The 18,749-nt window shown below is 34.4% G+C and overlaps 1 protein-coding gene across 2 annotated transcripts in view; it reads right to left on the bottom strand.

Moving 5' to 3' along the window:
* TDRD3 (tudor domain containing 3) overlaps positions 1-18,749 on the bottom strand; it is a 97,304-nt gene that overhangs the window by 48,510 nt on the left and 30,045 nt on the right. Inside the window, exons 2-3 of one of the 2 annotated variants that reach the window (XM_071740529.1) lie at positions 9,137-9,221; positions 6,174-6,239 (exon numbers count right to left, since the gene is read on the bottom strand). In XM_071740529.1, coding sequence (XP_071596630.1) covers positions 6,174-6,239; positions 9,137-9,221 — 151 coding nt within the window. The remainder of the gene's footprint in view (positions 1-6,173; positions 6,240-9,136; positions 9,222-18,749) is intronic. The other variant, XM_071740539.1, reaches the window with a different exon arrangement.

Below are 18,749 nucleotides of genomic sequence, written 5' to 3'. Positions count from 1 at the left end.
TCTTCAACAAAAATCTATGCTTGTCATAAACCAACAGTGTCAAACATAGACTGCAATAAAGCAGAGCTACACATTTGTCGAGCTTGGACAAGAGTCTACTTCTTTAATAAAGAAAAGTACATGCCACTTCCAATAAAACAGGTGTAAAAGAGGACTTGAAGTCTGTAGTTTTCGCAAATACACACATTAACATCATGATTTTTTTCATGTACATAACTGCAACTTCAGAGTACCCATGTCTCCCAGTTCAGCTCATTTCCCCTCTCATCCCATAAAACAAACACATAGTGATAGGAAAAGAAAAAGGTCACTCTTCCTGCAGAACAAAGACAACAGTCCTGGGATGCCAGGTGAATCCAGAAGTCCAGTGCCAGCACTTCTTGTGTGCACTACTGTAAATTGCCATTGTGAGAACCAACACAGGAATAAATATTAGAATAAATACTTAAAAACCAAATCAGCTCTCAGGTGATGAATGTTATATACAAAAGGGTTGGACAATTTTTTTTAATCCAACAAAATTTTTCAGAAAAAATATCAAGTATCCTAAGTAGCTGGACTGGTTATACTCGCACTGTTAAGGTTGCAAGTAATTTTCTATTATAAAACCACAGCTCTCAGTTCAGTTCCTATTAATACACTGAACACTTCATACACTAGTGTTGAGTATGTCAGACAATTTCAACATACCCAGGGCTCCTCCTGCCCCCAGGAAGGGGAAGAAAGATAAAACCTTTCAAAATACCAGCTAGATCAATTTAATTTTTTTCTAAAGATGGTCAATATGCTTGGTTTATGATTAAAGCAAGTTCTTTCTTTTAATGCTTCTACCACCTCTTACTCTTTGAAAAAAAGGGATCACAGTTCAACAAAACTGTAATAATACCTGGAATTAAATGATACATGGAATGTTATGAAGAGAGGTTTAGAACACTTCAATTAAAACAAACAAACAAAACAAAACAAACAAAAAGCTAAAAAACAACCAAGTAGAAAACCAAATTGCATTTTATGTGCTGTAGTTGTATAAACAGCTGTCAGGTATTAAAGACTAAACAATACAAATAAGTTAAGAGTACAGAACATAATCAAAATGTCTTCACTTTTTCAAGGTGAAAAATTTAATATCTTGTACTATATAATGTATAATATTCATACTGTATGTTTTACATTGATGCATGGGAAAACTACTGGGTAAGTCAGAATCTGACATTTAAGACAGCACACAGGAATGAGTACAAATGAAAGTTTAATAAAAACCTCATTGAGACATATCTTACTTCACTTCTTCCTTGTTATTCACAACACCTATCCAAGCTTATTCAAGAACACACAACTATTATGAAGGAAAACAAACACAAACAAACAAACAGAAAAGCACAAAGTAAACAAATATCCACGCTCTCATATGATGGGATATGATCAGGTCTTTCTGGACATAGCCCACACATAGTTCATTAAAACATCATTTACTCATCTGTAATTAGCTTATAGGCTGTTCAAACATGAAGAAAACCATCCAAATGCTTACATCGCATAGTGTCCAGAAAAAAAATCTGAAATATTAACTACAGACACACAATGAAGGGAAATAACTGATCAACAGCTGGAATCACTGTATCTATCTACAACAAATCAATAGCCTTTCCAGGAAATCCTGTAAATCTGTAAAACTATTTTGCATGAGTGCTCTTCAAACAGTGATTACATCTGCCCTGATACATGCCATTTAAGACATTATTGCTCACAAGCAGGAATTAAACCAGTATTGCCATTCTTAGAATGAGAGGAGATGCTCCAGACCAAACTAATGCAATCAAATATCTAGATGCATACTCACTAATATGATCAAGGTAGAACACAGCATTTGAATAAATTAATCTCTTCAGATCCCTAAATTACAGAAATAAAATTGCAAACAGTGCCTAACAGCTGGCTAATGATACTCACTAAGTTTGGCAATACAGCAACTAGGCTATATTCTATTCTTTTCAAGCTTGTTATTGCACTATCTTCCTGAATTGCTCTGACACACTCAAACTGCTCTTAAAAAAACAACTAGTCTGCCTTTCACAAATATTTAGTTTATTACATCTAATATTGTATGTTTATTCTCAAAAATATGGAAGTAATTATGCCTTTTCAAGAACTCCTGACATAGTCACAAGGAGCTAAGAACACAAAATACTGATCAAGGTGAAGAGCTCAATGCCCAGAACCTGCCTAAGGCTGCCAAATAAGAATGTCTAAAGAGACTACAACTCAGTTCAATCTGTCAACATTACTGCACATAGAGCTTTGCTGACATCATCTCAATTGGAGAAAAACAAAAAAACAACTAAAGATATGTAGGATAAGTTTTGACATATGCGGTTTCAAATGCAGTTGCATCAAAAGATCTGATGCAACATCACCCTCATTGAAAGGTAAACATGAGCAACTTGAGACTGCAGGAATTTTTTTAAACACAGATTAGTTGTAACCAGAAGAGCAAATCTGACCATCCCTTAAAAAGCTGTAGGAAATCAAAATCAAAGAGACATTAAAAGGCAAGAAAGCACAGTTAATTTTATTAGAATAGTGAGACAGAAACTGGGAAGAGTATGAGTAACTTTAACAGTAATTAGAATTGCTGGCAACTTACATTCTGACTGCTTACTATCAATCTGTCAATACTCAGAAAGCATCTCTGAGCTCAAAAATTAAATCCTTTCCAGATGCACCTTCTGGAATAAATGTTTCCATTATGATGGAACATAAATACTCAAAAGAAAACCAGTTATGCCTTAACTGTCACATCATTACTAAATTATACCTTATAACTTTATACTCTCCTTTGGCTTTCATTTCCCTTAAAATCTTTTGTGTATTTATAGTGTACAGCCATCCAGATGGAAATGGAAAGGTTTGGCTTCTTAAAATCCTATGCAAATGTGGCCATCTTGTGGTTAATGCTGGTAATATTGATATTTTATTTTTTAAGTCATGTAAAGCACAGATATGAGTGAATGAAACATTTTTATGTGTTAATTCATAAAGTTCATTATCCTTTGCAATGGTCAAATAACCATGATGTTTCACTCTATGCCAGCTTTTGTACAAGTATTTGCCTGTTACACTAATACTAGAATATAAAACTATTTTCTAAGTGAAATGGAAACACTAAGTGAATTTTCTAATTGAAATTAATTGAAATTAAGTGAAATGGAAACATATGGAAACACCATATGTTCTCAAGATACAGATAAATAATACGACTCCTGGTTTTGGATGAGGAACAACAGTAGTATGTAATTTCTGTTGTTTCCAGAAGCATTTCTGAACCACAGATGACTACTCCCTACTTAGAAACTATATTAAGAAGTCATTTGCCCCAGCCATATCGCCTATTTACATAAAGCAATATTCTCCATTATGGACACATAGTTCTTTGATATAAAATATTTTTATACATTGCAAGCTAAATAGCAGCACTCTTAAGAAGTCAGATTTGCTTTCTGTTACTCAAAAAAAAAAAAAAAAGGAAACATCACAGTTAATCAAGCAAAAATTCAGTACACTATCTAATAGTCTGGCCTAACTATAAACAAAAGTCATTCTCAAACAGTCTTCTTTTGTTCAATCATGACTTCTTTCTAAAACCTGGAAGATTATTTTCCTCCAGCAAATGGCTTGCATGCACTTGCTTTATTTTCTTTTAGAATAATTTTTTTAAGATGTAAAAAAAAAAAGAGAGTTGATCAAAGTACGAAAAAACTGTATTTTTCTACAAGTTCACATGACAAAAATCCTGTCTCCTTACTACTGCTGATAGAAGTATGCAAGTCCCCAGGCATTTAACAAACAACATTTTTCAAACAATCATTTGTCTTTAAGACCATTAGGGTCCATAGTTTTCTTCTGTCCTGCCTTTCTTCTCCAACTTCTGAAAATTCTTGCTGCTGTTCTCAGGAGTCTCTACCCAAGAGGAAAAAACCCTCTTTTCCTCTGTATTTTTAACTATTAATACCAGAAAGAACCCAAAAGCACTGATCTCTCTCAACCATTTGACAATCCAGGAAGCAGAAGTACCATGAATCAAAAAAACTTTCAAAAAGGAAGTTTGGACTGGAGAGAATTCCTGCAGCAATCAGTCCAATTACCTAGTCCTCCATTTCCAAAAATCCCATGGAGAAATTTATTAAGCTCGATTCAGTAATAGTTCTTTATTTTTAATTGAGGCTCCTACATATATATTATTTTGTACTGCCAGTAACAAAAAAAATGAGAACCTTCAAACACAAAAAAACACACTCAGAGTAGCACAAAGCAGAACATACACTGAGGGGAGAGCAGCAGGCTTAATAGGGGTCCTTAAAAATTTTTGTAGGTTTTTCTCAGCTTTTTCACCTTTTAATTTTCTTAGTGTCCAGTTTTACAACACATAAATGTATTTGTGACTTAAATAGCTAAACCAGAAGAAAACATTTTAAAGCAAGAAAGTAGACTCTTATAAATAACGTCCAAAGTTTTCAGGAAATCAATGACACTTTCACCTTTAATTGATGACTCGGACTATATTCTAACAACAGAAATTCAGAAAACATTCTCTGTAAAAAAAATGGACAAGTTACTAAGTATACTCCCAAGTGATGAAAGCTGAATAATTAAATAAATCCTACCATAATGCAAAAAACTCTGAAAGAACAGTACTATTAAAGTCATTTTGGATGGAAATCATGCTTCAACAACAAAACTAAATTATGCAAGCACTACCACACAAACAACCTTAATGCTATGAAGACTTAGATTTAGTCAAATATATTTGAACATTGTGAATATTCAATGATCTGAAATGCAAAATTCAGTGATACCCCAATCAAGCAACAGGAAAATTAACACTGAAAAAAAAGATGCCACAAAAAGCCATTATTTTGCTTGTTTTTTGTATTTCAAAACCAGGATACTGAAGACAAAGAAAAATACTAAGATCATAGGTATAAGAAACAGCTAAATTAAATTCTTTTAAGTTCTAAAAATTTTTTTAAGTATGGAAGTATCTTGAACAGCATCTTATCCAGAAACCTAAACAAGTAAACATTAGTTTCATAAAATATCACCTGAATGGAAAAAAAAAAAAACCACCTACAACTTTTAAAAAAAAATTTTCCTCAGATGTTAGTTTAATAAGTAGTATGTTGCATATATAGGCGGCTGCCTAGCTAAAAATTATGATGCTGAAATAGTGTCTCTCAAGTGGGCTCTTCATATCTGGCAATTATGTTCCTGCTGCTGCTGCTGTTCCTGTATAAGCCAGTGTTAACAGTACTCACCAATCCATCTAGACAATAGCATCAGCAGAAAAAACCAAATCAAAACAGCTCTTAACAACCTTTCTCAATCTTGTTTTATCAAAACAAACCCACCTTGCTTTATCATTATTTGAATTTCAACAACAGTGAAATGCTTCCCTAGAACTTTCACATCAGTGATATAGACTGTCAATATTTGTGGGGTAACAATTTGAGCTGAGAACTACTACTAGGTTTGGACTGAAATTCCTTCATTTATCCACTCTCTTAACTGCACCTAAGGAAGAAAAGAGGACACGTGTACTGAAGGAATTAAATTTAATTTCTATCTAAACATACAATATATGTTAAAAATCTAGGGCAGCCCAGTTTTGAGTACAGCACTGACCTGTAGCACATACAGAGTTAGAGAGTATAACATGGTTTACCCACATAACCTATGGGATACACTGTCACAGGAAATTTACATAAAGTAGTTATAATCAGGTATGTAAGTAATACAATGTCAAACTGTGTCACCATGAACCATAATCATAGAGCTGCTTTGCTTTATTCTAACCTGCTTTGTTGTACTTGCAAGAATAGAGGAAAATGAACTTCTGATACCATGTCACAATTAAATAGGTTAAATGACTTCAGTAATAAATGAAGTTGCTAAGACTGTTCCCCTTTTTAAAAGCATTTCAAAGTTGAGAAATAAGAGTCCTGTCTTTATGAAGCCTGGTGGGCGAATTAATATAATTGTACATTTATCCTTAATGTAATCAAATCTTGGGTTCCCTCATATGTGAAATAATGACAAAGCCAGATTAATGCAGTGTAGAAGACTGTCACAATGGATAAATCACAGAACAGAAAAAGTGAAGTAAAAACATTGTCTACCTTTTCCACCTTTCCGCCATTGATGTCACTGGGGAGGAACTTCTTGCCAATCGTTCTTAAATCTGTCTGAAATTAATAGAAAAAAAAGCCAAGATAATATTAACCTAATGTATCCTATTAAAAAAAAAAACAAGGTAATATAAAATAGAAGAGTATTCCTTCTATAACAACTGTTACTATACAATAAAAACACAGCCTCTCTAACTGCATATGATTAAAAAATTCAACTAAAAGAATTTATAAAGGAAATAATTTGCTTTTTAAGTTATAGTCTTGCTCTAAGCATTTTTCAAAAATTATTAAAATACTTTTACTAGATAAAAGGGAAAGACTAAATAATGCTTAATTATTGGACATAGCTGACATTTAATAGAGGTAAACTTCCTTTTCCCTCTTCATCTGGCACTTAAATAAAGGAATAAAGGAATTCTCATTCATTTGTGTGTTTCTACATGCACAAGTCCTTCATAAAAGGCTGGAATGATTTTTGCAGTTATATCTAGAGCAAAGCTTACACTGTTCTTCCATTAAATGCTTTCTATCTTAAGTGTCTGATTACTTCTTATGCAAGTGAAGTAAACAGTTGCATCACATTATTCATCAACTGTGCAACATGGCCAGCGACAACATTAACCTCAAGAATTCATACAAAGGAATCAATCTCCACAAAAACTCTTTCCTCACCTAACATTTTTTGGACAAGCATATCAGTCATGGTAACGTGTGGCAAAAGGTTTGGACTGGATGGCTAAAAGGTGCAGTATGTGAAAACAGAAAATAAAAACTAATTAAGCTTTACACATTAGGGTCTCAGTGTATTTACATGTGTTAGAAAAATAAAGCACAACGATGCAGCCTAGAACACTTATGCTTTCTAAACTTCATGGCTTGAAATAAGCCTGTTGTTTTAATAGAACACACTGTTGCAGATTACTATACAGAAGCTGAAAACCCTCATTATTTATTATGGTCATAAACACTTCCAAAAGAAGACAGACTAAGTGTAATCAGTAGTAGAACTGGTACATTAACTTGCCATTAATATATGTCAATGGACTACTGTTCCAGCATTCTAATCTAGAATGGAGCAGCACTGTATTTTAGTATCTAAAGCATTGTAAACAACTGTTTTTTTCAGTGAGAAACATTAGCACCTTACAAACAGAAAACTAATTGAAGGGATGCTCTCTTAGCCTATTTACTCTGAATATCTAGAGTGGATAAACACTCAACCCACACTCAGTTGCACCAGACAGCCACAGATAGTGATAAGAAAGCACATTCAGTTTTCAATCTGCATCCACTTGAGGCCCTGATTGTCAGCTGTCAGTTATTTATCTCTCAATAGTACACAGGCTCCTATAAACTGTTCCTATGTTTCATATCCTTAAAATTGTTAAGTTTCCAGCAATGTGCTTTGCATTCACAACAGCATGCAGGGGACACAACTTTTAAAATTTCCTGCAAGATCTTATGCAAAGTACATTTATGTCTATTTCATACTTATTTAAGCAATTCATACATACACAAAAGGGTGGATGACTTCTTGATTTCTTCTACCTGAAATGCTGTCTCCAGTAGTCAAGCAAAGTATTTTTGAATTTTTAAGCTGGAATATACGTTCACTATTTTATTATTGTTCAAGCCATACTGTTATTCCCTATTTAACCAACAGGGTAACATTTTATGGGCATGAAAGCAACTAACTTAATGACAAAAATATTGATAGCCAATTTAAACTGGCTTTGGAGTGCTTTGTGGTTTATTTTACTTTTATTATCTATCAAACAAATACAACACATGCACACACAAATGATCACATCAGCACTTGTTCCAGTATATAATTAAATTATGGTAATGACCAGCAATTCGCAAGTACTGTATTTATTTTTTTTAAAGAAGTAATGCATTCACAGTTGAAAAACCAAATGCTTACCTTCTCCGTGCTTTGCATTACATTCTTTGCACAGATTTTTGTATTAAAATTTTGCCTTCTTTTCAAACTCATTACATGAATTGGTGCACACATACATGAGTGACTGGACACACGCCTCAAAGAATAAATAAAAGGTACAGAAAGGATACTCTTATCAGAGTATCATCTTAAACCAACAGTGTTTAAGTGCCTAAGATGGACAAAATATCCCTAACAGTTCTCGTTTACAATATCATGTGAAGTGCAGAAGTGTTAAATCTTCTGACTATGGATGACTGAGAAGTTTAAAACTCTCCCTTGTTATTTATCCTGTTATACAGGTAAATTACAAATAAAAGTAACAAAGATATGGATTAAGTAGCTGTTCTCATTTCATTGCTACGGAAAAGGAGCAGACTTACTGATGTTTACTAACAATGCATATACTAGAGTTCTGAAAAACAGGAATTGACCTGCACACTTTTCTTGAGTCCTTGAAAGTATTAAGGTTTATTGCTTCCAAGTAATTTCTCTATCTTGTATATTTTTGTATCTATTTGTTAGCAGAAATAATGACTACCAATCTAGATTTCTATAGTAAATAAAAAATCATAAATACAAACACATCACATTTAGTTTGAATATACTGTAAGGAGTCAAACTAAGTTAACGTGTTTTATTCTTCCCAACCAACTAATATTTTGTACTACTATTTCATATCCGTGTCAGTACACAGCACTTCTGATTTTCTTACTGCTTGTACTTTGGCTTTAGATTTCATTTCATAAACATAAAAATATTTTCCTAATGTAAGTTACGTTCATTTTTCTACCCCAAGTTTCATAGTCTGGAATAGGTATCATTTCCAAATAAAGCTCAGCATTCATACACACAAGGAGAGAGGTAGGTACTCTGTCCTTTACATAAATCACACAAAGGTACACTTAGCTACACAAATCTACAGGTGAGATGTCAGATTTTTTACAGGTGAGATGTCATTTTTATCATGATTTGTCAGAAAAAAAAAGTTTTCACAATCATAACTTACATTAAGGGCAACTAGGATAATGTCATTTGTATTGACTTTTTCAGAAGAACTTATGCAAGCTTCAATTCCTTCATCTGAAAGATACCTGGTAAAGAAAAAAAAAAAACAACAAACAAAAAAACAGAGCATCAGATGATGTATCTATGAAGCAAACATTTTTTTCTATATAGAATATTGGCATATTTAGATTGTATATTTCTTGCTGGTGGAATTTAAAAATACTTGGCAAATTACTTCATATTATCAGTTTCCTTACACTAATATGAGATGAGTAACAGATTTCTTCTCCCATAATTTCTAAACAACAAAAAAAAAAATTAAATACCAAAATACAAAAAAACAAAAATAAACAAAAAAACACAAAACAAAAACCACCACACAGAAAAAGAGCCCTACTTCCAAAACAACAGACATCACCCTATTTATGATAAAGGTAACATTACCTTCCTCATGTTCACCTTCTTCCATCCACCCCAAGTTATAAGAACCTGGTTTGAAAATCTTTGAAATGGCATATTCTCCCTCATGCACTTGCAAGGAAAAAAAAAACCAAACCAAAACAAAACCAACCAACCAAAACCCATGCTACACAAAACAGAAAACACAATCACATCTGTTTCCAAAATGCAAGACTGTGTGGTAAAACCCTCATGGGCTGGGCCAGTTAACACCACTCACCTATAAAATATACTCCTGTTTGCTGGGCTACAAGACAACTAGTAAAAGCCCAACTGCATTACAGTGTATGAATTGTCAAATAAGATTAAAAAGATGAAATAAGAATAAAAGCCTCCTCCCACAATCACATTTGGAAACAACATTTGTGGCCTTCATGATGGCAGACCAGAATCAGTACCTTTCTGCCAGAATTTTGCAAGCATACAATAATTCACTCATCTGAAAACCAAGGAAGTTTAAAGTAGATTCATCCAATCAGTTCAAAAGGGTTGACCTTTTCTTGCCTCCAAAAACACTTAAAAAAATTATAATTTCAACATAAGCAATTTTGACAGTTATTCATTTTGCCTAGTATTTCCTATTTGAAGCCCTGGTTCCAATTTTTTGTAATGTATTGAGATGTAACCACAATTGTTTTCCAGCAAAGCAATCTACCTGGCAATCTGCCTTCTCTGAGCAGCTCTACATTTCATTTAAATACAACACAGCAATCACTAAGTAATTTATATTTGGTAGATACTCAGTCTGAAACACAGTACTTGACCAAATATTTCAATAACTACCTACCAAGAAATCACCATTTCCCAAGGAACAGAAGAATGAGTTAAGAAAGAAAGCTTAGCATAAATTTAGGATTCTAAAATTAAATATTCCTAAGTCCTTAAAGATATACTTCTTTTTAATTAAAATGACACCCACAGTGTAAAAAGAAAAACATCTGAAGGAAAGTACACTTGATAGGTCTTTTTGATTCTAGCCTAGGTAACACTACCATCACCTTCTCCAGCCCTGACAGTGTTTCCAGATCAATGAATGACGAAACAAAACCAAAACAACTTAAACCCCAGATGCACTCAATGGGAAAAACAAAACCTACATAAAAACATAAAAAGAAACAATCCTATTTTTTCATATAAAAGGCAGACCCTGGAGGAGGATAAGATGGTAAGATTTGCAAGTTTCTACGAGGATGCAAAATTTCCCAGCTGAGTGACTCTAAGTGTAACCTCTGAAGATTCGTGTAACTATCAATGAGCGGATGGATCCTGTCAGCTGGAGTCAGAAGGTAAAGCAGAACAACACCCACTCTGCTCCAGAAGAAACTTGTACAGGTATGTCCTACAGGCTCTATTGCACTCTTAAGGCTTCAACTGTGTTTTTTATTACACCAGTAGTCTTCCTCCTAGAAATAGCAGTACTATAAACTCTACAAGTGTTACCTTCTTTTGTTACCTTCAGCTTAAAACGGAACATAAATTCAAAATCAGGAGTTGGGGGGACTACAAAAGCCATAACCTGAGTTTTAGACTGTCAGGCAAGTCATGGAAAGATTCCTCCTCTTCTGCTCCTAACATAAATTAACTCATTCTTTAATTCTGCTGAAGTTAGCAGGACAGCACTTCCCTTATGATGCTTCTAAGCCTAGTATTGAGATATAACCACTACTGTTTTTCCACCAAAGAAATATATTTTTAGAGAACTTATAAACAAGAATCTGACCTAGAGTTATATTTTCTCTTCATAGGATTAAATTGTCTAATTTTACCATCACAAAATCCACTGCTGAGTCATGATTTACTTTCTCACTACCAAGTGAAGACTGAATCACAGCTGTTAAAACCACTCTGTGCTTTAGTCAAAATTTTCAGTTGAAAACCTGTTGTATATACATTTATATATAACTTTTGTTTAGTTTGTCTTATTACTTTGGAAGCTTTTTGAGACAGAAGGATAAAGAGAAACTCACTGGAAAAGGCTATGCATTTTTTACATGCTAATTTTAAACACAGCAGTTAGCAGAAACATTGCCCACCTGACTGAAATCTCTGCCAAGATAACAGAGACATCAGTCACAAAATGTCACCATGGACATCTGTTAGTTTGATTTAAGCAAACACCAAAGCTTTTCGGAGAAGATTGATTTGAATATTAAAATAGTCTTCAAAACCATAAAATTAATGAACATCAAAGTGGGAGCACTGGGTTGGTTCTGGGAAGTTCTGGGTTGATTGCTTTGATATTTATTACATGAAAGCATAAACTACTTACATTCATAAGAACAATTCTTACAATCAAAACTACTTTCAAGAAAAAAAAAATAAAATCAGCAACTATCTTTCCAATGTGTCAGCTGTTGCCTCTGTGCAACAGGACATTAGAGTGTTGATTTCAGTAGAAATTGTCATGAATTGGTCAGAGCACAAACCACAACCAGAAAACACTGTACATCAGATCTCTCCTTCAGTTGGAGCTTGGAAATAGTATGTATCAAGTAATCTTTTTATTTTGCCCTAGTAGTTCTCATGCACATGTATACATGCCTCATGTATTAGGGGCCCAAATACTCCAAATACATGTTTAGATTTTCTTTACAACCTTACAGAAAAATGTAATTTAAAATTATTTGCTTGAAAATAAATAAATTTATACTGAAAAACATACATCTACATCTCTTAAGTAAGAAAAAGGAGTTACAATAGGCAAATTTAACTCGTCAACTGGCATAATCTTCCCTCCAGAATACAGATCATAAAGCCAGAAATCCTTTTCCCAGGTTCTAAAGAGAGCCCTTTTCTACCTGCTCTTAATAAGGTTATGAGATATGCTGATAGTAGGACCTTCAGAGCATAAGACCATTCAATCATCTTGTTCTCTGTTATTAGATGAAGGGAAAAAAATCTGACCCTGAACCAAACCAAAGAGGGAAAAAACCCTCCCCTAAGGTCAGAGAGAACTGCCCTACAGCACAGCGTGTCTATTATATTAATGAATACCCCACAATATCTACTGTTCTGCACATTTTGTAAAATGCCATGACCCATCACAACCTTAGATAATGAAAGGTGAGCTTCGACACGATCCTATTACAGTAATCCAACGTGTTTCTTATTTCCAAGGGATAGGAAGCAATCCTAAACCACCCATGAACCACCCCATTGCTGGAAGCAGCTCATGAGCTACAATCCCCAAGAGATACCCAGCAGTGCCATACAAACTCTCATTCTTGCTCTCCATCCCTCCAGCCCAAGATGTCCCCACCTTTTCTTTAAAAGGCATGGGGGTACAGGGAATAATCTGGCACAGATATCCTGCTGCCACAATCAACAAATTTCACACAATCATAGAATACTTTGGCTCAGAAGGGATCTTTAAAGGCCACCTAGCCCAACACCTCTACAATAAGCAGGAAGCACTTCAACTACATCAGCTTGCTCAGAGCCCTGTCAAACCTGATACCGAATGTTTCCAGAGATGGGGCATCTAGTATCTCTACGGGCAACTTGTTCCAGTGTTTTAAAACCTATCTGAAAACAATTTCTTTCTTCTATCTGGTCTAAAGCTACCCTCTTTCAGTTTAAAACCACTACCCTTGTCACCAGTAGATGACAACTGACACCTTTTTACACTGACAGCAATAAGAAATAACTTGTAAAATACTTTTTATAAATATTTTTTATACTTTTTTAAATACTTTTAAATACGTTTTATAAATATTTTACAAACAAATTAGAATTATTTCCTTAACATATTCTACTACCCTGGAATATAAACCTTAAAGTCTTTAAAGTAGACAAGTGCTTCAACTGGCAGCTTAATATTTGACCTTATCCACAAAAATTTCAAGCATCCTGAAGAGATGCTTCTATCTTAAAGGAAATAAAATTTTTTTTAAAAAAGCATGGGAAAAAAAAAACCAAAACACCAGAGAAGAACCTGAATGCACACACATACAAAACCGCACTGAAATTTTCTCTGAGGACTGGTAACCAGAGCAACGTTCAGTGCAAATACTTTTACTTTCCAAGACAAAAAATATGAGCTGGACTTCTCTCTTCCACATCTCAAAAGTTATAAATTGAAGTAATGCAGACAATTCAATTGATTTCAAAAGAATTACAGCAAGTGATGCTGCATGACCCATACAGGAATTCTGTGGCCTTGCAAAATTAACATAAATCTAAAAATAAATAAATAAAACCATTTACAACAAACAGACACAGAGCTGCCACAAATACTTGAGATATTTGTTTGTGGAGTATTCTCTTGGGAGAAAAGGCCAAAAGATAGATGAAAATAAATGCTTCTATTGCAACTCTTCCTCATTATGCTTGCTGAAACTGAGGGATATGTAGCATCCATTCCTCCCTCTGCCCTAGCTCCGCTCACCTGAGACTTCTAGCTTCCTAGCAATAGCTTTTGTCAGAAAAATACACAGAAAGCCTCTAGATTCTTACCTTATCTTCCTGTGAAACATTAAAACAAAACCAGTAGTAATGAATCAGCATTTTGTATGTGAACCGTTCACATATGAATCCAAATATGCAATTTTTCTGTCAAAATGTTCTCAATAGGTTTCTTTGAAAAACAAATTTTGGTAATTTTTCCTTTGTAATCTTCAGAAAAACATAATACATCAGTGAAAGGCAGAGATATTTTCCTACTGTTCCTTCATACCGAGTGTGAGAACAATTTAATAACCCACTTTTACACATCATAGGTGTGTACAGTCTCCTTTTCAGTATTTCCCATTGCTAAGGGATATTAATCTGTAGTAGCAATCTCAGCTGTGCCTCTGCTTATCTCATTTTATCTTCAGCTTTACTTCATCAAGAACAGATTAAACCTGACATGGCCTTAATAGGCAGATTTCTGTACTGCTACAATATTACCACCTATCTATGGGATGTATCAAAGGAAGATGAATTTTTGCTTCTCTGCTCTATACTGCTGCATCAAATACTTATCTGCAAACATGCATGTGTACAAACACATTAAACACTTTAAAAGGTTTGAAATAGAGCTTTATGCTAGAATAAATGCACCAAGCAAACAAACAACTTTCTTAATAATATTTATTTCCAAGCAGCTTTCTTGAAAAGCATGTTTTCTGTATTTGTTATTAACAGTTCACATGCAAACACAGATCTTCAGTCCCTCTTTTATTCCATATTATGTTTCTCTAGAAATACTGTCATTTTCTCCTGTCATCTCTACAATTATTTTATTAAGGAGAAGCTTTCTTTAACAAAAGAAGTAAGTAAGAGAAATTAATATTAATAAACATGTTCTATACAATTTATATATTTCAGATTTACAACTCTTTGCAGAATCATTGCAATGCTAGCAGAAAACACAAACTTGGTTAACAGTAATTCAGTGCCAGCCACATGAAACTATGTCGAAGTTTCATAAAAATTGTACATGGCTATTTTCAATGTGCATGTAGAAATTCAAATGTTCCTGTTTAACTGTTTAACTATGAAAGCTGATCTATTCAATAACACTATGCAAAAGATAAGGTTTTAAAGGGGGGTGGGGGTGGTAGTCACAGCTTTCAAATTTCTCTTCTTTAGTAACACCACAAAACAAGAAATAACAATTTATTTTAAAAATAAAGCAAAGTCAATTGAGAAGAACGCAGTAGTACAAGTCCACCACTGGGTGCCAGTATTGCTCCATAACAGAAGAATCGTATCTCCTGTATGAGCTGCTTTAAAACCTTGGCGTTCCCTTAAATAGGGTTTTAAAATGTTCTGGTGAATTTCAGTTGTAAAAAGGAATTACACTGCCATGCTACAAATTTTATTGAAGAGCCATCATTAATACTGTTTTAAAAAAATACATTTTAAAACATTATTATGCTAAATATGAAAACCAGAATTTAAAGAAGGCTTCTTCCTACCCTGCAACTTGCATTAAGAGTACTGGAAAGGCAACTAACACTGTTCTTCCCTTCTAAGATTTTTGTTTAAAGAATAGTGAAGTATTACACAAACTACCAGACATAATGAAATGGAACTTAAAGATAAAAAAGAATAGAGAAGATTTTATAAAGATTCAAAACCCTTGCTAAAACTAGGGCTAACTGTTCCTAACTGTAAGGAATGACAAATGTAAATTCAGTGGCATTCTTGGCAATTTTACTACTAATATTCTCACACCTAGAAAACTGAAGTTTCTCCTGATATCTAACCTCACTGCACTGCCTTCTGTTGCCTCGCTTTCCACAGATTTGTGGAGAAAATACCATGCCTTTCCCTTTTGCATTCACATTTAAAGACCTATACCTTGTACATCTTGCTCTGTATACCGTGCATCTGGTGTATCTTGCTTTGTATCTTGTACTTATATCACTGATTATTGTTATCCAAGTGTATTTTTCTTCTTCTAACAACTTACTTGATTTGTTAGCGTCAGTTTGAACTCTAACCCTGAGCACTCAAACACTTTTACATTCCTAAGGAGCTTTATCTTGTGTTTAAGATTAGTACCTTATGCTCCACCATCCAGGTGTTTAATGACAGTATCAAATAAAACCTGACTTAGAAGATTCCTTCATGCAGCCTCAGGATTTTGACATCTGTAGCCATTCTTTCTAGTATAGTCAATCCAGTTTTTCAATTGCCTTACGGGAACTATACCTAAACTATTTCCCTATGTCTCTCTATAAAGTTGCAAAACCAAAAAAGCTAAAATAGCATTCTAGACTGTATTATATAATTACTAATAACTCAAAGGTTTAAGTGGAATTATGCTAGCAAAATGGTATTTGCAAGATCCAGAAAGCACACAGAATTTCAATATCCTGCTTGCAACTAGGTAAGCATTTAGATGAACAGACAAAGGTACCTATGCCTATCTTGAAAACATTACTGACATTCTAAAAACTGATGCATAACCATTACAGCACCTTAGTTGCCCAGGCAGTTAAACTTGCAAACCTTCTACCTAACTATTCACTCCTGCAATTACATCAGGTCCTTAAGTGCAATGTCCAACCCGATCAAGCTGCAACCCCAGAAAGGAATTAATAGAATATGTGTTCCCAAGCTCAAGTTTATACACAGTTAGCTGAGAAAATTTAAAACCTAAACCTCTCTCAGATGTCTATGATACCTGACTTTCAATAAAAGTAACAGAAAGCCAAGGTATTCTTAAAAAATAAAATATTTTTTTTTAAAAGTGGGCTGTTTTTTTTCCATTACGTGCTGAAAGCAGAATTTGTCATTCCTGCCACCTCATGCTTTTTCTAAATGTAGGGAAGCAAACATAAGTTAATTATCTAGCAGTAAAATCTATTTTGTCAGTGAAATCATGGCCTATGGAAAGCAAAGCAAATGTTCAGTTAAGGAAAAAACAAAAACAAAAAAAAACCCCCAAACCCTGCAGTGCTTTAAAGAAAACCAAAGCCATTAGCTTCTTCAGAGGTTTCTTCTACTTGAAACTTTCAGTAGGAATGGGATAAAGACTAATAATTTAGGATTAATAATTTAATAATCCTAATAATAATAATTAATAATCCTATTAATTTAGGATTTAGGATAATTTAGGAGCTTTAGAACCCTAAGAACACATGATACCAAATAATACAAAAATTGTTTCACCATGAGTAATCCTGATCTGGCATCTGACAGTGAGGCCAAATGCAAGCACTCACCATACTGCTCCTTCAAGAACCTCCTGCTCCACACCCAACCTCTCTGTTCTTCCTGCAGAGCCAGTTCCTTACCCCCCACTAGGACCAGAGATATAACTGCTCTCCCTAGTTAGCAGTGTTTTCCTGCTTTCCTGCAACAATACAGGAGACAAAAGCTGCCCTATACCTGGGATCAGTAGGTCCTAAGGAGGTTTCTGCTAGGGGTCATCAAAGGCAGAGGGTACCCCAGCACTCCCTGCAATTATATTTCAAGTGTTTCAAAGTCTACATTCATGTCATGATTTATTAGGTCAGCTTTACCAACCTGGCTGCTCATCCATTTCCAAAAGGCAAGGACTTTTTTTATACAAAAGCTTGAGTATTCAGTGATAGTATTAGAACTATTCTTTAATAAGGCTGACATGCAAACAGAAGTTTTAGTCTGTTATTAGGTTAGCTTGACAGTCCATCATTCTTCTCACGCCTCCCCAGGCCCACACACCTCTCTTTCATTACTGGAACAATGTTGGGGTTTTTTATTTTTCCCTCCAGCCTCCCCGAAATTACTCTGTTCCAAAAACCAAGTATCAAAAACAAGTTTTCAGCATACTCTTTATCAAATCGTTACACAAAGAACATGCACTTTAAAACATTTTAACACTTGCATTAGTGAGATGTTCATAGTGTTACCTCCCACAGCGTGACTGGCAGCACATCTTTCACAAGCATTTCACAACAGGAAAATTAAGAAAAACTTTGTGCTTGAGCCAAACATAAAACTTAGTAACACCTTTACAGCCACATTATTCCTGTCTGATAATGCACCCATCAAAACTCTTGGACTCCATGCATGCTCTTTCCCAGATGTGTTTTTCTCACCAAATGCTTTATCTGAACTGTAAGCAAAACCAAAAACAGAAGCAACTTCCTTCATAATCTCAGTTCCCAACAGAAGAACACAAAACAATCACTTGTGAAGCCCTGATCAAGAGTCAGAAATGCTAGAAATTAGAGAATGTCTCATCACACAGTTGTACTAGAAGCTAGTTTTGGGACACCCACCAGTCTTCTCCAAGCAACCAACAGGAAAAGGGAGAAATGCATGCGAAGAAGCCTCATTTGAATAGACAAGAAACAACTAAGCAGGGTACTTGGTGAAAGGGCTGTGCAGCTGTTGAATTTAAGCTTTCAAAAAGCACCAATTAGATGGCCTTCACTGAATGCCATAATGCTCATCTCTTTTTATTGGCATCTGTAAACAGGGTAAGAAATCACTGAAGGACAGGATAAAAGCTACACATTAAGTCGTCAGATCTGCATGTGGTAGGTTTTAATACACAGCTGCACTTCTAGGGTATTATTTGTGATATACTTTTAAATTGCATTAACAGCACTGTCAGTATGTGCAAAGATAACTTTCCTCAAGGCTTATAAAAACAAAAGTAAACAGCCAATTTATTTTCAAGTTTAAAACAATTGCAAAAGATACCGATAAATACTTTGACAGGTGGTTTACAT

The sequence above is a fragment of the Heliangelus exortis genome, chromosome 1 (assembly GCF_036169615.1).
Source record: "Heliangelus exortis chromosome 1, bHelExo1.hap1, whole genome shotgun sequence".
NCBI classification, from domain to species: Eukaryota; Metazoa; Chordata; class Aves; order Apodiformes; family Trochilidae; genus Heliangelus; species Heliangelus exortis.
The sequence above is the reverse complement of the archived record's forward strand: the minus strand, read 5'-3'. Positions and strand labels throughout refer to the sequence as shown.